The sequence below is a fragment of the Pleurodeles waltl genome, chromosome 8 (assembly GCF_031143425.1).
Source record: "Pleurodeles waltl isolate 20211129_DDA chromosome 8, aPleWal1.hap1.20221129, whole genome shotgun sequence".
Classification (NCBI taxonomy): Eukaryota; Metazoa; Chordata; class Amphibia; order Caudata; family Salamandridae; genus Pleurodeles; species Pleurodeles waltl.
In genome coordinates this window covers 84626527-84648620 of record NC_090447.1, presented here as the reverse complement: position 1 = coordinate 84648620, position 22094 = coordinate 84626527, and the positions used below count along the sequence as shown (strand labels likewise).

Here is a 22094-nt window from a genome sequence, read left to right as displayed (position 1 = left end):
ATCTGCTTTATGGAGGGGCCGCAGGGAAGGAGTTGGGTGGTGTTGGAGACATGGGAAGAAGCAAAAAAGGCTACATGCTGGAAAAATAGACTGCCTCTAAAAGCATCATTATGGCAGGGTACCTAACTCCTGCGTGCTGCGGCCCTGCAGGGTTTCGCAACCTGGTGGGGATTTCGAACCATGGTGACATACTGGACAAGGGTATATTGAAATCCTTTTTTGACTTACAGAGAGACGGTGCACTACATTGCATGCAGTTTTTCAAATACCTACAACTCCGACATGCCCTGACACCCACGCTTAGGGCGCTCCTGGAGGTACCGAAGTTCTCATCCCTAGAGGCTAAAATGCTCCTCAGGAATGTGGTGCACCCATTGGAGACGGTGCATAGGACCTGGTAAATGGATTTGGGGGTCCTGGACGATGATTGGAGGGAGGCATTTGAGGCACCCAAAGAGACAGCCATAGCTTCACAATTCAGGGACACTCAGTTTAAACTGCGCCATCACACTTATTACACCAGGGCGCGCCTTCAATGCATGGGATTTCTGGCCACCAGCACCTGCTTGTGCTGTACGGATACACCAGGAAACTTAATTCATATGTTTTGGCACTGCTGTGTTCTTTCCGGTTTCTGGGAGAATGGCCTGGGACAGCTGGAGGCGGATTTGGGTTAGGAAATTCCAAGGGATCCCAAATTGATCCTTTTGCACATAACTGATGGGCTGGGTGGCACAAGCCATCAAAAAATGCTCTTGTGGTTGGGCTTGGTGCTTGCCAATAGGGATATCGAAAGGCATGAAGGAGGCACATGCCCCCTTAGTTGAGAGGTGGGCCTCAGGCATGGATTTCTGCATGGGACTGGAAAAGCCCAAATATATGGCATGGGGATGCCCAAAAAGTATTAGAAAATATGGACTGGTTGGGTGGAGGCAAGGGGGATTCACCTGGACCCAATTCCAGATAAACCATGGACACTTAATAATTATTGTGGTGTTCCTATGGACATTGAAAAGGAGGAGTCATCACTGCCCGAACAGGAGAAGGGGGAAACATTTTTCCCATTTGTATTACCATTTTTTAATGTCTGTTCCTGAGGCACGTTTTGTAATGATACCGATTTCCAATGCTGCTTTGTCTATTACTGCTTGTTTCGAATGTGGAGAGCCAAGGAGCCCCCATGTGACTGAACGAGAAAAGTTAATAAAACGTTTTGCAAAAAAAAAAAAAGAAGAGAAGGATGCACCCAGACCTGACTATCCAGGACCGGCGAAATACTAATGCACACATGGTTTCAATCCACATATCAACCAAATGTAAAAATGGTTTAAAAGGGATTTCGGAGTGAGAAGTGTGTGAGTTTGGCCCATGCTTCATTCGGGATAGAAAACAAGACCTGCATGAAGCAGTTTGCATGAGGGTACGCATGCCCCGTGAGACTGCTAGGTATTCAAGGGGGTAGAGTGGTAACCAGCGTGAGTATTTATTGGGGCACCAGCAGCTGTTATACACATTCACCAAGCAAGGGACAAGGATAAAGCAATATAGCAGGTGTTACCTCCATGACTCTACTAAAGAAAGGGGAGCAGAGAGAGGTGATTCATGGCCTCAGTGACACCATAACTTGATATATTACAAAAAAGAAAGCCAGTTTTAATCATTCTGCATTACAAAAAGATGAAACATTTTGTAGCTGAAATTTGACATGCAACCACAACTAAGTGGGAATTAATCATAAATCATACATTATTTCAATGAGTATATAAGAAATGTGGACATTTTTCAAATATATACATAAATAAACAAGAAAAGAGAAATTCATTACAAAAATTAAATGTGATAAAAATGACAGATAAAAGAAATGTAACATTAATCATTAAAAACATGTATGTATAGACATATTTTATAGAAAACTATATACAAGATATTGATTAAAGTTTGGCTCAGTAGGTTCGTTGTTGATTGACATCTGAAAATCCATTTATACTCCAGTCTGTTCAATAAGGATTTTGTAAATGACATATTGATTATGTGTACAAGTATGGGTTTACACAAACATAAGTCACTGATATTGTTCTCTATATGGAATACAGAGTTACTTGATGTGAGAATGATATATACTTAGACATGCTGCATATTAAAAAATAAGTCAAAACTTTATGATAACCTTTGATATGCAGGTATCATAAATGGTATAAATGTCTACTGTGTTCATTTGCAGACAACTTCATGTGAGAAACAATATAAAAAAAATTGCTCTTTCCAGAAGCACTCACAGTTTTCTCAGCACACCCTCCTGTGGACCTCTACAAAAAACTCTGTGGCTCTAAGCAAGTTATAGGGTGGTACACTTTCCAGGAGCAAGTATCAGAGTAAACCACAGTGCCTGTCGCGATGACCTTTTACATAGGAATAAAATTGAATAACTCAGGCCCATTAAACAATATATTACATGTTTGTGCACAGCTCTAGTACCCTAAGAGACCAAGTAAGTGTTCAATAACAAGTATGTTTTTCGGAGTTTGGTTCTGCCCATCGAGTATGCCCAGAATTGTTTTATTTTTGGATCAGCTGGTTTTGGACATTTTACCATGGATGAGTCTCACTACATGTGTCTCGCCTATGGCAATCACATGGCAAATGGTCTATATATGTTTACAGCCATGGTTTGTCTTTGAAGATAATGCTGCTGTGATTCAACTATGGTAAGGGGCACTTGGATCATGCGGGTGCACACAAGTGAGAGCTGCAGCGGTGAGACAACTGTCGGGCGCAGCCAGTAACTGCACACTGGTAGCCTGGTACAGATGGGCCAGTGCAGGATTAGATATTGACCTGAGGTAGGCCTCATATTGTTAATGCACACCCACAGTCAGTGCGATTTACTGTTTTGTCAGTAGTGACACTTTATTTTACACATGGGGGAAAACTGCTCTAGAGACAGGTTCATTTTCCTTTGGCCTTCAAAGTCCAGCGACATATCAAAATGGGTTTGAACCTCTGCAACAGAATCAAATCTGTGAGGATATCTGTACAACTTATGAATCATCCAGAATTGTCATATTTTTCTGGCTCAGCTCAGGGTTAGAGAGCAGGCGTTTTATCACCTTACTATGCAAAGTAAATGACATTTCTCTCCTGCAGCAGGAACAAAGGCCACCGCTGAAAAGGAGTAATTAACAGTGCTTCCTTCAGCAACTGAGGTGGGAAGGGAGAATACAAAATCTGCATCTGTTAATTACCTGTCACACTGCATCATGGCTGGGGACAGCACAGGCCCACCGAACAAAGGAGGGAGCCCAGACAACTGGAGCCATCCCAGGAGGTGGCCCCTCTTTGAACTTTTGGTGGGAAGGGCCCTGGCAGTGATGTCATTGAGGAGCGGAGTAAGACCCCAGGAGCAGATGTGATCAGTGATTCCTGATGATGCCATCTTGATCTGTCACAGCATGCTGTGTAGAAGGTGTGGGGTGAGGGTGGAGAGGTGTTGAGGCACCCCATGATTTACCAGAAGTTGGCTTCTAGAACCAACACCCCTCTTTAAAAATGCTTGCACAAGCAGGAGACTCTCTCTTGGTTGGTGTTTTTGTACTTATTGCTGTTGGACACTGGGACTGCGACAGCTGTGAACAACAAGAAGGAAGAACCCCCTGATGCCCAAAAGAGACTAAAGACTTCTGACTAAGGTCCAGTTGACCCCAGAACCAGTGGGTCCTCCCAAGGGCTGGTGAGGCTGGCCCCCTTAGATCCCCTGATGACCAGTTGGGGGGAACACCATGGACTTCTGCACCCAGAGAAAAGGAGGAAGGCTGTCTCAGGGATCCAGGAGAACCAGCTCCCTATAAAACAGCTCTTGGTTGCTAGAGCATGCCACCAGGAGCACAATGAGCCCCAGATCATCTGGATTCACCCAGCAGGGTCTGAGTTATGGCTGTTCAAAGGACCTTCACCTTTGTCCTTCTTGAGGACTGGCACCCATGGGGCTCCATAGCATCTTCAAGAGATACCCTGGGTTGGCCAGGGTCTGGTGGTTGGTGTTGGATTAATTTTTTTCTATTTTCTTCAGGGAAGGGGCATGGAGCCCCCACCCTGTTTCTGCTATTTATCCATGGGGAGCTCCCATTCTCCCTGGGGGGTGGAGCAAAGGAAGGTAGAGTGCCACCACACTTTCCCAGTGATGGTGGGCCCATCCATCTCTCCCCATAGCCACGTCTGGTGGTAGTGGGGAAGCCACCAAGAAAAACAGCACCCTGCTCGATCAGAGTGGAAAGGGGAGAACCCAGGTGCCATCTCCTACTGCAGGCTCCCACAGGAAGAGAGGGAGCCAGTGGGCAGCGGGGGTGGACTCCCTAGGCTCCCCCCCAATGTTGGGAGCACATGGGGTGCACCCCCTAAAAGAAAAAATTGCAAAGGAGGTGCAAAGCGAGGCCACACGTGAAAAATGAAAGCAGCTTTCCCTGACACAGCAGGAGAGACGCTCATAAGATATTCATTGCTCCTCCAGCTGGTGTGCCCCATAATGCCAAGGGAGGGGCTGTTTGCATATATTTTCCTCCTCTTGTGGTGGCTCCAGGACAGCAGGAACACCACAAATGTTGAAAAGAAAGTGAAAGTTGAAAAGAAAGTGTAGGGGGGGGGACTGCAGGAGTGCAGAAGCTCACACCAAGATATTTAAAAAACTGACTGTATGTTTCCGGGGTCATAAAATCAATGACACTCTGGGAATATTACTTCATTTTTTTAAAGCACAAAATTTTGTTCTACAGATAGGAGTGCAGCACCCACAAGTGATTCTTTTATGGTTGCATTTTATGTGACCTGAGGCGAATAAGGAAGTTAAATGTAATGAAATGTTCTCTAGGGGCTGAATCTATGGTTGCCTTGTATGTGATCAGAAAGTGCCCTCAAGGCTTTGTTTTATGATTTCATTCTATATGGCTTGAAAGTATACAAAAAGCACATGCACGTTTTGCTCGTTTTAAAATGCTTTATTCACATAATAATATTGACAGTGATTGCTGATCAAGGTGAATATGCTTTATTAACATTAAGCAGTATAAGAAAGTCCCCTGGTCAGTGTAGTGAAACGGACTGCGTTAGGAGCAAGCACACACTGTGTTCATGGTCTGTAGCTTCCATTCACACAGAGGAACCTTGATCATTATCCACTCTGTTGGAGAGAGTCTGATTTTCGGGACTGCACTTGTTCAAAGCTGATTTTTTGTCGATTTCTGTCATTTTTTGTCGATTTCGTAGTATGAGGAATAATATGAAGTAGCAAATGAAGGCTGCCACTTCAAAGATAAACTGAAGCCCCAGATACCTGTGAGGATATAAAGGCCAAAAGGTTAAGGATAGTGTGATAACAATTTATTGATAACACAATAAGCTTTGCAGTTTATAAATGAAAGTGCTTATCCACTGTTTGGCAAGTGTGTGTGCTTAATTGTTGAAATGTGACTGAGAATGAGTCAACGTTTGGATGAGAGACTAAATAGATGCATGAACAGGTGAGTGACTGAGCATGGATCAAAAGATGAATTAATTGGTGAATGGATGCACAAATGTATGTGTGCATGAATGGATGACTGCATGATTTTGTGAATGTACAATTGAGTGCATGGTTGGGTGCAGACAAGTTAAACCCTTATTGAAGGCTGAGGCCTTGTCACGTAGGCTCTCATTATCCTAATGAGACTACTGGATTTTGAGTAGCAAGATTGTCCACAGAGTGGGGGACTGAGTGTGACCCACGGTAGATGACGCTTGTCGCTCCATAGCCTCAAGGTGGCATCCCGTGCATTGCCCATTGACGAGTTGATGGTAACTTCCTCCAGGAATGGTAGATCGTAATCAGATTCTCTTAGCAAACGCAACCACAGTGCGCATGTCTGGTAATGAACCCTCAACGAGAACATCAACAGATCAGCATCAATCACTCAGGGGCATTGCTGTGCAAGACAAACTTCCAGTGCACACTCAAAAGAGCACCAAAGGCACCAAAACACAGGTTGCACACAATCCAAAACCGGTCTGAATGACAAAGACCAGTCACACCCCAAATGTTCCAGGAGTGTTGCTCCAAATTACTGCATCATGCGTTCACGACACAGCTGCGCTGATGGGAGCGCCTTCATCTGTCCTTGTTGAGGCGGGACAGTCATTGTGGAAAAACAACAGCAATAGCAAAATGCCGGTTAATAAAGCCAAAGTTATCGGAAATCCCCAAAAAATACTTCCGAAAATTGAGTGAATAGCTGAAGGTATCAAGCCGAATATAGAGGAGGTGTGAACAAAACCAATACCAACAGCTTTGAAAAAATGTGCTAATACAGCCGTGCTGGACGCATTAAATATACGTCACACGAGTTCACCAAAGTGTCTCGGAAAGTTCGTATTTAACAGGGACTGTATTTCTGCCGACGACCTTGCCACCTGAAGTGCGTAGGTCTCGCGTGCAGATGTAAGGACCACATGCTTCTGAAACAATAAAGCCTTGAGTCTACTCAACTTATCAAAATTCACCTTTGAAGTAGCACTAAGAGGCCAGATATTAGCTACCTCCCTTAATTTAGTGGGGGGAAACAACACGTTCCGGCAGCATGTAACGACCTTAGAGACCAAAACAAAATAAACTATTCCAGCCCGCATGCCACTACAGTCTTCACTATTGAGAAGGACGTAGCTGCCGTTTGAAAGCACCTGGAACGTGCGTTTAATCAAGGGGACTGGAACTCCCTTCAGAAAGCAAGCCAAGTTTGCAACCGAGGCGTTACATGCCCCATGCAAGGACAGCTGCTTACAAATCATCGAATAGCTGACTGAAGTCTCGCATTCACTACCGCTAAGAAAGACCTCTTTCATGCCATTGAGGCATTTGTACGAGAAGGGAAGCTCCCACACATCATGGATGTAACTATCTCCCAGCTTTTCATATCTGCCTACCGGAACGTGTTTCAAACAAGAAGTAAATTATAATTTTGAAATAGGCAGATTAATATCCCCGTGTATTAACCACTCTGCTGAAGGGATCTCGGCCATGGTAAAAAGCAGTCTTTCTATTTTTTCAATGTTAAGCATGACATAAGTCGCTTCTTTTTTAGCCATTAGTTGTTGTTGCCGCGTTAAATTAAAGGAAAAAAATATTTCCCTGGCACTGATGTGCTGCCACGGAACACGACCCACCTTCAATGTTTAAAGAGTCCAACCCAACTGCATAATGGACCTGGTCTGACTCTATCCATTGTATAAAGAAGACATATCAGATCGTAAAATGTCTATAGCAGAAGAAACAATGTTGGTTCTTGTATATATCCGGTCAGACAAGGTGTTAATCCCATTATCCACAACAGCTAATGCCTTTTTCAATTTTCCTTGTCTATTTGCCTTAACCGGGCTGCAGCCTCTTGTTGGGAAAGTTTCCATATCTCATTGTATACTGCATACAAGAAACGCTTCCTACGTGGTATCTTGGGACCTGACAAGAAATCTTGTAAGTCAGTGTTGTTAGACAAGAGATTGAGGTGTGCTTTAACTGCATCTAGTGAGGATGATTTTAGCCAGTGTTGGCACAAGTATCCTACACTATGGCCCTGATTCTGACTATGGCGGGCGGCGGAGGCCGCCCGCCATAGTCCCGCCGACAAATGACCGCACCGCGGTCAAAAGACCGCGGCGGCCATTCTTACATTTCCGCTGGGCCGGCGGGCGCTCTCCAAAAGAGCGCCCGCCGGCCCAGCGGAAATGCCCCTGCAACGAGGACGCCGGCTCAGAATTGAGCCGGCGTAGTTGCAGGGGTGCGACGGGTGCAGTTGCACCCGTCGCGTATTTCAGTGTCTGCAAAGCAGACACTGAAATACTTTGTGGGGCCCTCTTACGGGGGCCCCTGCAGTGCCCATGCCACTGGCATGGGCACTGCAGGGGCCCCCAGGGGCCCCGCGGCACCCCCTACCGCCATCCTGTTCATGGCGGGTTTCCCGCCATGAACAGGATGGCGGTAGGGGGTGTCTGAATCCCCATGGCGGCGGAGCGCGCTCCGCCGCCATGGAGGATTCAATGGGGCAGCGGTAAACCGGCGGGAGACCGCCGGTTCACCCTTTCTGACCGCGGCTGAACCGCCGCGGTCAGAATGCCCTTGGGAGCACCGCCAGCCTGTTGGCGGTGCTCCCGTGGTCGGTGACCCTGGCGGTCACCGGCCGCCAGGGTCAGAATGACCCCCTATATGTTGTAATTATGCCAGCATGTTCTGGTGATATATAGCGAGGGTCTCCCCTACTCGTCCTGAAACCCCCGAGGAGGTGACAAAATGCTGATGACACCCGTTGGTATCTATGGGCCACAATAACCACCCGCCTGGACGTGTCAGTGAATCATTAAACGTACCATTCTGGACCCACTCATTGAGCTCATCTATCGTTGCATTTGTGTACTTTTGCCAGTTGTTAAATTTTGCAGGGGCAGGTATACTGGGCATGTTTAATTCTCTGATTGTTGCTAATCCTAAACTACTTGTTTGTTGCACTGTTTCATTTAAAAAGATCATTTGAATAGGGATGAGACATGCTCTAAACAATGTTTCTGTTCCTTAGTCTGCCAATTTTTTGTTCCCCAAACACTTTTCAAATCAATATATTTGGACCAATAATCATAACCTTCTATTGATAACCGTGAAACAAAGGATTCCGAATATATACATTTTGTATTGGTCAATAACATATGTATATCCTTAGTAGGAGTTACTTTAAAATAATATGACTCAGCATTTTTTTGATGATGCCCAGAAAAATACACAAACTTTTCAGTATAAGTTTTAGATCTCCCTTGCGGTAGAGTTGGACAATGTTCCCATTGCGTGTAATTAAATATCGTTTTAGGACTACTTGCCCTATGTATGAAGTGGTGCCCATAATAATTATAGCAAAACATATCACCATCATTTTCTTTGAATTGGTAAACATCTTTGTTTTCAAAGACAGTATAATATTGCAATTCTGTCATCATAGAATCAACTGTTTTCAAATCCCAATCATCAGATACAATGCCTGGTATGACTATATCATTCATAGATAATTTTAACACATATGGTATTTGAATAATTTCCGTGGGACCATATATATCAAACATTACTTTGTCCCAAACAATCCCATCAGAAATTGGTACAGCGGAGATGTTCACAAATGATAAGTCTCTTCGGACCTTATGTGATGAAAAATGTGGTTTCAAAACCTCCTCCACCTGTTCAACCGCGATCTCTCGGGAAGAAAATGACCATGTATTAACAAGAAAAAGATAATAACAAAACCAATCCAAAGCAGAAAGGCTAGGACAGTCAAGGAAAGCCATACACAGTTCCATGGAAAAATGAAATATGTTTCTTTAAGCCAATGCATTAGCTTACTTGCACCTGAAAGGTCAGCTGTCGAAGAGGCGAACGAGTCCGATAGACCGTCGTTGAAGTCGGCAAAGTAACCAGAGGCAGTTCGTGCAAATGGCGTAGGCATGGTCAATGGTGGAGTTGGTGTTTCCTGTGGTGGCACACTGTAGACAGCACCATCCGTCTGGCTAGAAGTCGAGGTGACTTGATCAAATGTTTCTAAATTGCTTGTTGTTAGTGGAACTAATGCAAGATCATCATCATCCACCCTCCCCAAGCTCGGAGAGGTATCAGTGTTAGTATAAACAACTTGTAGCAGAACTTCTTCTCCAGTAGTGAGAGGGTTTCGGGAACTACTGGATGTTCCTCTTGGTCAGCTGTGCAGAATCGTCTACATGCTGTAGTTCGACATTGTCAATTGAAACAAAACGATTTTCTTTGGCACCTGGTAACGGTGGTAGAATAACAGTTCTGGTACCGTATATCCCCAATACCGGGACTGGTGCCCGATAAGAAGGGCCAAATTATTTTTTCACTGTGACCTTTTCACGTACAAGATCCCCAACCCTGGGAATACAGCCGGTAGATGTTACAGGCACATCCTTAATTCCTGTGGCGGCAGCACTTTTAGAAGAGTTATCTTCACAGAACTGTTGTAATTCCTGCAAAACAGTGACACAGTCATTTATCTCATAAGGTGTTTCTGCTGCCTCCACACCAGGACCATCAAGATCCGGAACAAACATTTGTGTTCCGAACAGGCACTCATATGAAGTACGACCCCCCAGGGACCTTCTAGGCAGGTTATTTAGTGCTCTCTGAACTCCATACAGGTGGGTATGCAACTACGACCCATACTTAACACTCTGGCTGTTAAGGATTGCTTTAAATCATGGTTTAATCGCTCCACGACACTATTTTCCTCGGGATGAAATGGAGACGAGTACTGTAGTTGGACCCCCAATGAAGCCATGGTGTCCCTGAATGCCCTTGAGGCGAAAGCAGGGCCCTGGTCCGAATGGAACGCTGCAACTGCATATGTACCGATAAAAACTCGCAAATCTTTAATAACAGTCCAAGCGTCAGCTGAGCATTGTGGCCACACCCATACAAATCTGGAGCATGAATCAACAGTGACTAATATGTATTTGTATGCACTATCAGGTGTTAGTGGACCGCAGTGGTCCAAGTACACACACTGTAAGGGCTGTTAGAAATTAAGAGGTGTGTCTGCGGCAGGCGCTTGGCCATGGAAACTTTATTTGTTGACAGATGTCACAACAAATGACATACTGCTTAGTCTCTTTGTAGATACCAGGCCACCAATAATGGGCCTGTAAGAGTGAAATTGTAGCCGCCACACCAGCATGTGCAGATGCCACTCCCTCATGCGTTGCTTTGATCAACTGTGGTCTTATATCTTTGTTGGGGATGTCATGTACGCCTACTCCTGGAATTTTAACTTCAGCGTTCAGCATACTTCCCATGTAGTATTGATATTTGTTAGGGAATCCTTCAGGATGTGGCGTACCATCAACCGTAGCTTTTATGGCAGCCAAAGTATCCGTGTCTGGTTTGGAACTCGAACGAGTCACTGCAGCTACAGTGGCTACTGCCACTGCTGACTTTGCGGCTTCATCAGCCAAAGTATTTCCAGCAATATGTATTCCAACGCGCTGGTGTCCAAGTATATGCACAACATGGACTTTCGGTTCAGGTCTGTTACCTTCCCCCACATGAGTCTGTGTTTTATGGTGTTGCCTTTCGAATCTCTGAACCCATTCTGGTGCCAATAATGCAGATATTCATTAAAGGACTGGACACAGTATTATGAATCACAGACAACCAACGTAGGCTGCGTAGGATCCGTATGTTCTAGTGCCATCAGCAGAGCTTTTAGCTCAGCCAATTGTGCCGTACAATCCCCTAAGGTCTGTGTATAGGTATGTAGGGGACAGAATTTCTCCCCCTCCATATAGCCACTTATGACTGCGCAGGCTATTGATGTTTAGTTCCAATCACTGGTTGCGCAGAGCCATTGGTGTACATGACTCTATAATTTTGATTGATAGGCAAAGTATTCAGTGGAACTGGATATTCTACTTCATTGTGGAAATTCTTGAGTTTGTAATTTTGGATCAAAAATGTAGTCTACATCAGTGGCTGTTAAAGACGTAGCCTATTGTATCCAACGTGGATGTAGTGCTTTTGCGTTCGGAACGCTAGCTTTTGTAACAGCTTCTAGGGCTGGAATTGGAGAAACAACAATAATGCGTTTCCCTTGGGCAAGAGGTCTTTCTTTAATAACAGCCATCTGTACAGCAGTGAGAATTTTCTCAGTGGGTGCAAAGCGTTGTTCAGCTGCTGAATACAAATGTGATTTGCATGCAATGGGGACTGTCTCACGTTCATTAAATGTCACATAGGTGAAACCAATGGCCCCAGCTATTACCCTGATGTGTTTTGTTGTCCCTTGTATGTAAATGTTTTGCTGCCAGCATGTCTGTCTGCAATTCTTGAAGAGTGCGTGTATGTTCAACTGTCCAGAATTTACTTGAAAAATCGGGACGTATTAAGTCATATAAAGGTTTTATGCCCGTTGCATAATCGGGAATGTAGGTTCTGCCAAAATTTAGGAAACCCAACAATGATTGGAGTTTTTTAATCGTATTCCGTGGTTGTAATTGTGCACATTTTTCTAAAAATTGTGGCGCTAGGCTCTTCCCTTCACTCGACAGCTCATATCCCAGGAACAGGACGCTGAGGAAGGCAATTTTTGTTTTTTTAAAGTTAAATTTGTAGCCAAGTTCGGAAAACCCTACAACAATGCTTCTACTCGTCTTAAATGTTGTAGTAATTCATCATCCGTGAGATATATATCATCTACATATGACAATGCTTAAGAGTCAATCTCGTGTAAAATGGCAGTCACACGACCCGCAAACAGTCCTGGGCTGTTCTTATACCCCTGAGGCAAACAACAGAACTTTTTCTGAGAGCCTAATGCACTAAAGCTTGTTAAGTCCCTGCTTTCATGCACTATATTCTGGCAGAAGAACCCATTCTAAATGTCTAAAGTTGTTTTGTATTTTTTCCGCACTATGCTGCTCATTAGTGCAGTGCTATGTGAATTTTGTATAGCATATGTACGTGTATGTCTGTTTAAATGTCTGTAGTCTAAGACTATTCTGTATGAATGCTCCGGCTTAGCTACATGAAATAAAGGGTTATTCATAGGTGAGACACAGGGTTCAATCACACCCTAGTATTCTAATTGCGTGAGTATCTCTCTCACCGGTGCCCTTGCTTCATGTTTTATAGGATACTGCGGTTGTGGCTGAGGTTCACTTTTAATGGGAATGACATGGTAGGGAGAGTCCCTATCCCACCCTACGTGATTTCTGTATAACGCGGGTGCCTGTGCTAGAGCCCATTCTGTAGAATAGGACTCAGCGACTTCCTCCGGAACAAGGGGTGAGAAAGAAGGTTTAATGACATCTTCTCCATATGGGCAGGTGCGGACAAAGTCAGGCGGCCAATCTTGTTCGGCCAACATGATGTCATACACTTTGACTATGCAATCCCAAAAGATTGCGTGTATGGTGCGTTCAATGTCTCCTTCTAATTGTAGTGTTACTTTGTATACCCTATCAGGCTCGAAGACACGCATGTCCGCTGTTTCTACTTGTATAAAGTCATCAGTTGCTTTCACCTCCAGATGCTCTACAAAATTCCAGCGAACTATTGGGACCTCTGCCGCGCTATCTAGCAATGCTAGAGCCCAGTTCTTGTTCTTCAAGAGGACTCTCTTCCTGTGTGGCATGTCGAACTGAGCCAGCCCCGTATTCATCTTGAATTTGTTTAAGCACTTCCGGCAGGTTGGCAAGTGTCGGTGTACTGTGTGCAGTTGTATAGAACGTGGTAAATACTGTGCCCCATGTATTACAGTTTTCAACTGTAGGGACCATCCCAAAGGGCAAGCACGTAGTTAATATTCTATGTTTATCCTGAGGTCCCGTATGGGGAAATACTGCTTCCAGCGTATTAATTTGTTATGCTATCCAAAACGGAGTCTCCTCTCGTTTGGCCGGTACCTTACCCATAATTCAATGTACAGTCACCGGATTTATACCTGGTGTTACTGTATGTGGTTGTGCTGGAGCAGCACGTGCTGAGTTTGTATTTAAAGTTTGCATCACAAATTGCACTAATCGTCTGTATATTGCAATTAATTCAATGTATAAGCGACGAACCTCAGCTACTGCTAAATTCCCAACCACAGGATGTGGTGTATAAGTGGGCAATAAAGGCCAGGTAGGACCATCATTACTTAGTGGACCTAAGATAACTGGTAATATTGTATGGGGTAGGGCGCCATCAAGCCAATTATTATGTTCTTGATAAGATAGAGGTATCTCTAACTATGCGTACGCTCTGTATTGTCCAGGCGCGTTCGCAACTGTATATGTCTGAAATGTATTTGTGTTCCTATCAACTGCTGGAAATGTGACCCAAGAGTATAAAAGCTCTGTTCTATAAGCTGCGTGGACGTCCACCACAAACGTGACTGGACCTCCCTTGGCCGTGAGGCCGTTTGCTAGTAAGTGTGCTGTGAGAGGTTGTCTCATGTTAACAGCTATTTGTACAACCTGGGGATTCGCCATCATAGAAGCACTAAGAGTTCAGAGAAGTCACATCAAGATGGGGTTTTTCCTTTTAAAGTTCAAGCTTGAACAACCGCCAGCTGAAATAGGATTACCTATATGGCTGTGGTGGAAATCCTCAGTACCACGGATGTCTCCGTATACGGAACTGAGGTATCATTATATAAAATGAGACTGAGATACTCCGGTGGACCTAAAAATTAGAGCCTGATCAAACGTTGGTGGCGCCATGTTGCGTAGGCTCTCATGATCCTAATGAGACTACTGGATTTTGAGCAGCAAGATCGTCCACAGTGTGGGGGACTGAGTCTGACCCACGTTGGATGACACTTGTCACTCCAAATCCGGGTTTTGCTCCGGCTAACTAGCAGTGCCTCATCTCTCCCGAATGGTAGAGACAATTGGGCAGCCGAGCGCATGACATATCGGTACTTCTCAGGGAAGTCGTGGTCACTCAGGTCACAACCGGTTCTCTCATACACAGTGCGGTCTCATATATAAATGGCAATAAAGGCAGTATAAGTTTTAAGGATTGGTTTTAATAAAACAACTGCATTTTGGATAGCAAAGCTTGAGCTGCAATAACCAGAACTACACAACACAGTAATATTAAAATAGTAACGATGAGAGTGAAGCACAAGAATAAGGCTATCATAGTGCAGCTAGAATCGATGGATTATTCCTTTTTTAAATTATATCTTGAGCACAGCATGTTAAGCTCTAAGCCTGCCTTTCAGGTTCCCCTGGGAGGACATCAACCCTCATACCTGAGCACAGGCCTGTAATCTGCGTCAGCATCTGCAATGGGGCATTCAGCATACAGTTGTGGTTCCCTGGTTAGAATCTCCCTCTTGACGTGTACTAGGACTAGAATGTGTTTTTATAACTAACACAGCAGATGTTCTAAGAAAATGTCCCTAGGTAAGAATGTGTATTTTCTACGAATGTTGGAGACTAAACTTCTACCACGTTTACCGGCAATGTACCAGACTGTAGCCTTGACTGAAGCACAGGGCGATCAAGAATGCATTGTTTGAGAACACAGTGCTGAACTAAGCTAAACAGTTTGATAGAAGAAATTAAAACAAGACCGTAAAACTGGTTATTGTAAAATGACAGTGCGAAGCTGAATAAAATATATCTAGGTCAAGGTGCACAGCGGCCTAGTATATTAAACTAACGTGCATGGAGCTATACTTAAAATGGCTACACAACAGCCTGAGGCCCGAGACAGCAGTAGAGTTAGTGTTATAAGCAGGAGTGATAGATAGGGTCTGGCCCATTGCCTCTTGACATAAAGAAGGTGGAGTGGGGAATCAGGGTTCATTTGAGGAGCATTGATTACATTTTTAGTATGTCTATATTTGTGTAGCCCTCATTGCAAAATAAACAGTTTAAATAAAGGAAAGATGTGTTTTAAGGGCTTCAGGGAACGGAAAGCCCCACACATAGTCAACTGCTGTCAGCACTGTGATGAGAAAGAAGGACCATGTGGTGAGGAGCAGTCATGGAGTTAGCTATTTCACAAAACTTTAGTAAAAAAAACGCGAGCGGAAAAGGATACGGTATAACATTCTAAGACATGCAGCAACTATATGCTGTATTACTATACACAGAGCAGTATGCCATTCCCAAAAAACATAATTTTATTTCGAAATGTTATGACAATTACCTGCAGTACTTTTACATTAATGTATAAAATAAAACGTTATCTACAATTATCATCCTTTTAACATATGGCTGCCAGTAAATGGGACTGGAAAATAACAATAACATATGCTGGAGTGAGTCACTGGTATGCCCCTCTTCTATGTACTTCTATGCAATTGCAGCAAACGTTGGCAACACCATTTAGTCTGTCTTATAGGTTTTGCCAGTACCTTTTCATTTTTCTGTAAGAGCTGCAGTTGACAGGAGCCCTCCCTTAATCCCCCTTCCCCTCTTTAACCTCGCTCCTTCAATAGTAAGTAGTAAAACGCATATCTATATGTACTGAGATCTCTGCAGTTAGGGCGGAGATCAATATACATAAAAGTTAGGAGATGCAGAGGCGTAGGTTAGTGAATAGCATTTTGTAGTATGTTAGTAGTACTTTTGTAGTACCACTGAGTGCACTACAAAAATCAGCTTTTGAATAGGTCCTGATGTCATTAATTGGCCTTCAGAATAAAACCATTTATTAGAAATACTATCAATATGAATAAATTCACTTTTCTTTTAATTTCACAAGGTTTTCTTTTTTTTTTTTTAGTAATGATTCGGAAAGTCTGCTTTCAGAGAATCACTGCACGTGGTGAAGGTTATAAGCTCAGTTCTAACAATGGTAAAGATCTCACTCTTAGGGAGCTTGTGCTGGTGTTGTGTCATTTTTTTTATCCTCCGGCAGCGCTACATTATTTCCATATTTACTTTATTTTTTTATATTTAAGGTGACACATTTGGCCCAATTATTCAAGGCTTGCATCAGAAAAAACCTGCTTGAGAACCGGCTCCTTCACGCAGTTTATAATGTATGCAGGGTAGGAGTCCCATGGGAAAATCTGGCTTACGCATGACGCAGTGATATTTTCAAGTTTTCAAATGTGTGACACTTCTTTCAGATGCGACTCCCAAAGCCTAGAATGGGTCAAAATTCCTATGCCTCCATTACCCAGGAATAGGAACTGATGCAGTGGCAGGAACCTTACTGTCTGAAGTCACTTAACACACTGGAATAAGTTATGAAATCCCATCCCCTCTATCAGTAGTAGGTTAGCACATACGAGAATCATGTTTTATAACCACTTGACCGACAAGAGACCATGGCACCCATGATATCATCATTCACTGCAGAAAGGCAATGTGACATTGTGTACTTCATGTAAAGGACGGCCAGAATGTTCACATTTCTGTGGAGTAATGGGTCCCTAAGTCCAGCCAAGAGTACTCCAAAGCACAACAGGTAAGTGCACAGGTAGGAAACACATGAATTGGCACTTAACATTACTATATTATCCACTCACATTCAAGTGTCACTCACTATGTCACACATGCCTAGGTCTTTATGTACACATAAGTAACCTATGCCCACTGTAATGTGACACATAGCCATACTGCACACTTGTCTGCATTACATACAGGACCAATGTAATAGTGTACAAGGTGACTATACCACCATTTTACAGTCTATTACATTGGTCCCAATACAAGCTACTTGCATCAGTCAGAACTGACGCACCTCCTCTGTTTTGTGATGCATTGCTGAAGTTGCATTGGTCATAAGGCCAACTTCAGCAATGTGCCACCTTTAGGGCTGATGTTTTGCGGCATCATTCCCACTGAGGCATCAGAATTTCTGAAACATCCTTGGGACTTTACGCCATGGTGCCTGGTATTGTAAATACAACGTATCCAGAGAGTCATAACCTATATTCACCCAGCGCAAGAAATTTTGATGCATCAATCCTTGTAAATATCCCTCTTCGTTGTTTATTTTGTACAATAAAGGTATGATGAATTCATATCTATAGGTGATTTATTAAACAGTTTTCTTAAAGCGCTGCATTACACATGGGAGAAAATCTTCCAGTTTTAACTTGCTCGAAAGGATAGAAAGTAGAGCTGCCCTGCAGAACTACAGCTCCAATTCGTGTGAGGCAGATCATTAAATGCCACCTCTAAGGAGGGGTGGGGCTCTGCCAGCGCCAAATATTTTCTTCGCTGACTGCTCTACTCAGCTCCAAGTCACCGAAAACAAACTGAAATACAGTTATACAGAAAGCTGGGGACTCGCTTGTATGCACCTACCCTTTGTCTTCTGTGATGGGCCAGTGGGCCTCATCTTGCAACAAATCTCAGGTCTTCCAGCCATCCCAGGCCTGGAGGATGAAGTCTAATTCACTCAATGCTAAGGGGTTTAACACATCACTGAAGGGGGGGGATGCTCATCCTCTACCTAGAAATGCAAACCCTGCTACAACTTCATATTGTCTGTCTGCTTCCTGAATAATACATACTGGCATTTTCAAACAGGAAAGAGGGAGCTAGTGGCAAAAATCAGGGGAATATATTTTCCCCATTAACAAATATTGAAACAGAGGCACATTTAGGTGGTAAGCAGCTAAAATAAAACAATTTTAGCTTGCTTTAAAAATCTGTTTTTCCTCCTGAAACGGGTCTGTTGGCAGGAATGCTGAAACAACAGTAACTTCAGCTCTTAAACTGTTTTTTTTTTTTAAATTAATTGCATTTTATTGCAGAATAGCCAGGGCTGTGGTGCCCCACCAAAAGTGTGGGGTCCACAAGCATGAGGGGGTTGCTAGTTTTTTTTTTATATGCCTTTGTTTTTTAGTGTTCAAAATAACTTTGATCTTCATTTAATAGCAACTCAGCAGCTTCTATTTTCTCTATCAACTATCACTGGTTGTATTGAAAGAGATGATCAAATAGTACTTAACACAAGATCTCAGCAGCTTTTGAATTTTCTCAAACACAGCCTGAAATGGTCCAAGACTTAGCTTGTTTTTCTAGATCTGATCCCACATAACTGATAAGAGGTAATGGTACATGGCTGTGTGGTTGAGGTGTGAAAAATGCTTAAGCACAAATTCTGGAGCTTTTACACTTGAGCTCAGTTGACAACATCTGAAAGATCCCGGGAGGTGGCTGGTAGAGGCAGGTACGCTGCTGCGCATGTGTGATAGCAGGAAGACCACTATAGCACCCAAATAACAGTGTAGGGGGCTGGCTGTCTACATAATGTACAAAAATAATGTGCACTGTGCAGAGAGTCCAAGCAACCCGGACTTAGTTTACAGAGGTAAAAACAAGACCACCTAATGCTCTAGTTGTTTTGGTGGCTTGGTCGAACAGTTACGCCAATCTTGGAGAAGTGTTAAGCATTTGTTGTACTCACAGTATCAGTAAATGTGGACACATACTCAAAAAAATAACTTGAGACCAATTTGCAATAATACTTTAGATTTTTTTAACAAAAAGGTAAGACCAAAATTATCAAAATTGGGTAAGTACTTTTGAAGTTATGATTTTTCAAAAGTTAGCAAAAATAGTCTTTTTGTGCTTGATTACTCACCATAGGAGTCAATGGGAGAAAACTTTAAGAATACACATAAAATCAGGCACTACATTTACCAATGTCTTCTTTCGCCTTTAGGTCAGGGATGTCGAGATGTCCTGTGGACCAGCCATGGAAGTTTGGGTGGCTCCTGGTTTTGGTGGGAGCAGCTGCTGAAAGGTCCTTGGAGCTGGTGCAAGACCACTGCGGGGAACCACTTGAAAAAGCAATGCACGGGTGGACTTCAAGGTGAGTCCCCTTGGAGTGTAGAGGTCACAAGGGGTGGGGGACCCTTAGAGCCCCATTGGTTCTTCAGTGCAGGGCCCAGGGAGGCCAGGTGCAGAGCAGATAGGTGAGCCAAGAGCTGTACGCAAAGGTGCCCTGGGAACCAGCAGGCAAATCAATTTTAGGGAGAATTTCAGGTCAGCAGGGTCAGTCTAGGGGGTGGTTCTTACATGTTCTCTTGACAGGAGCTTGCTTCTGGTCCTCAGAGAGTCCGCAGTGGACTTTTCTTCTGGGTGTCCAATGTTGGGGGTCCAGGACCCTGTGCTATTGCACGGTTCAGCCACTGGAGGTCACTGTGCCACCAAACTTGGCACACTTGCAGGATTTGTCCTCAGAATCTGTTGGGTGGAATTTAGTCTGGCTGCTCAGTCCAGTGATCAGTGAACTCGACTTCACTGGCCTTTTGCTTCTTTGTTGCAGTGAGTGATGCCTTCCTCTGGAGGGAGATCTTTGGCAATTTTCAGAAGGACGAGGTCCTCTGTGGTTTTGAGGAGTCCATCCAATATCCATGCAACAGCTCAGTGGCGATTTGTTGAGTCCTGGGTGCAGCAGGCAAGGTTTGGCATCATTTTCATTGTGCACCAGAAATGCAGTTCTCAAGCCTTCGGTCTTCTTTGTTGCTGGCCCTCTTGTGTCCTTGGATTTTGATCTGAAGTTCTAGGAGTGCCCACTAAATACTGCATAAATGGTTGTGTACCGGGTCTATAAGTAATTATGACATCAGATTCATTAAAGGAAAAAAAACATCTCATTTGTCATGGGGTAAGTGGTTTACAGAATTAAAAAACTGTAAGTTCTTATGATGTGAATAAATAGTGATGGGAAAACGTGCTCCCCACAAATGATTTCTCCATTCTTGAAAGGCCAAATTTATTGCTAGAAGTTCTCTTTCAGCTACTGTATAGTTTTGTTCTGCCAGTTAAAGTTTTTTAGAGAAGAAGGCTATTGGAGGCATATTCCCATTTTCAGAATCTTGCTGAGAAAGGATTCCACCTACTGCCACTTGTGAAGCATCTGCTTCTACATAGTAAGGTAGAGAGGGATCAGGATGCCTTAATATGGGTGCAGTAGTAAAACTCCCTTTCAATGAGTCAAAGCTAGTTGTGCTTCAGGAGTCCACTTAAAAGATACTCCTTTTCGTAACAATCAAGTAACTGGGGCCACAGTGTCAGAAAAGTGGGAGATAAACCTTTGATAGAAGTTAGCAAAGCCAAGTATAATCTGGATTTCTTTTATGTTTGTGGGTTGTGGCTATTGTAAAATAGCATCAATCAATTGTTTCAAATTCAAAAACTCAGTATCAGTGGATTTCATAAAGGTCTGTCTAGAAAAAAGTTTCTTCATTTGGGCTTGAAACTCTGGGAAATTATAGAAAAGAGGGTCATTGTTTCAGACTAAGGGGATGGACCAATTAGCAGCATTCCCTGCAAGGTACGAAAGGACAAAAGCAACTTTTGCAGCATCATCTGGAAAAGCTGCTGGCTTGCACAAAAACTGCAAGTGACATTGGTTCATGAACATATCAAATTTACTACTATCGCCAGTGAATCTTTCTGGCGGAGCCAATGGAACTGGTGTGGGGGTCACTACAGTGAGTTTCATAGGTATTGCTTCTTCAAGTGTTGTAGTTTTATTATGAACAAAAGTTGGTGGTTTGAGAAAGGGTTTGTCTGTTCTAGGAATTGTACCTAACCAGGGTTCCCCTCTAATCTTGTATCTCTCAAGTTGTTCTCTAAGGGAAATAATTTCCTCCCTCAATTGTGCTACCTCAGCCAGAACCTGCGTCAGAGCCTGGACGAGATTCTCCATGTTGACCTCTGTCTGAGACATCTTCGCTCGGGCGGACTTAATTTTTGTGGGCTTGGCTTTCTGTCAAGACTATGTCCACTCACCTGAAATCCAGGTTCAGCAGGAGTGAAGAGGACAAAACCCTCACCCCTAAACACTATTCTCTCGTATCTTAACTGAACAGGGAATGAGTGAATAGTCTCTGGGGGAAAGGGATCGGGAAAAGGCATTTGGGAAGTGAAGAGAAACAAAAACACTGGTTCACAAAGGAGCATCACTGTTGTTCTAAGAAAGTTGCCTCAGGGTTTGGTGCAGGAATTTCTAAGACCAAAAACAAATCAAAAACAACAGAACTACAAATATCACAGAGTCTTTCAGCAACATAACAATAATTATTATCATTCGATTGAGCAATCTCTTAGCCGTCCAGCAAAATCACAATAATTGTTAGCACTTGAATGCTCAACTATAAACACGCTTTTGTAACTCACAACAAAATCATTATAAAATGAAAATTATGAATTTGTCTTTTGTTATCTGTTTTCACACAATAGACTGGTTCCAAAAATAATCAGAATAAACGTCTAATTTTGCATAGATATCGAGCAATGCTTTCAGGAGTTCACAACACTTAACTTCAGTGCTGCCTTTAAAAATACTTCTCAAGCTGTCTTTGGAAAATAGTCTTGCATCACGGTTTTCTCAGCATCGATGAATGTTTTTCATAATGCACCAAAAGATCACTAACCTCGAGAAGGTTGAAAACAGGGGAACGAGAGGGGGATTACTCACAAACCAAATTCTCCTGGAATGTTTTTGATTATTTGAGGGCGATGGAATACTCTTTGTAAATTCCCCAGCCGCTGCGAAAGTAATCTGCTCCAGAGAGGGAAGCTCTGATGAAGCCTCGCACTGAAATGACAACTCCAGA

General features: G+C 43.4%; 1 protein-coding gene across 1 annotated transcript in view; it reads right to left on the bottom strand.

The window, feature by feature from the left end:
- Positions 1 to 4980: 4980 nt before the first annotated feature.
- Positions 4981 to 22094, bottom strand: part of LOC138249740 (solute carrier organic anion transporter family member 2B1-like) — a 464484-nt gene continuing 447370 nt past the window's right edge. Inside the window, exon 15 of the mRNA XM_069203799.1 lies at positions 4981 to 5323. Coding sequence (XP_069059900.1) covers positions 5140 to 5323 — 184 coding nt within the window. The 3' untranslated portion in view covers positions 4981 to 5139. The remainder of the gene's footprint in view (positions 5324 to 22094) is intronic.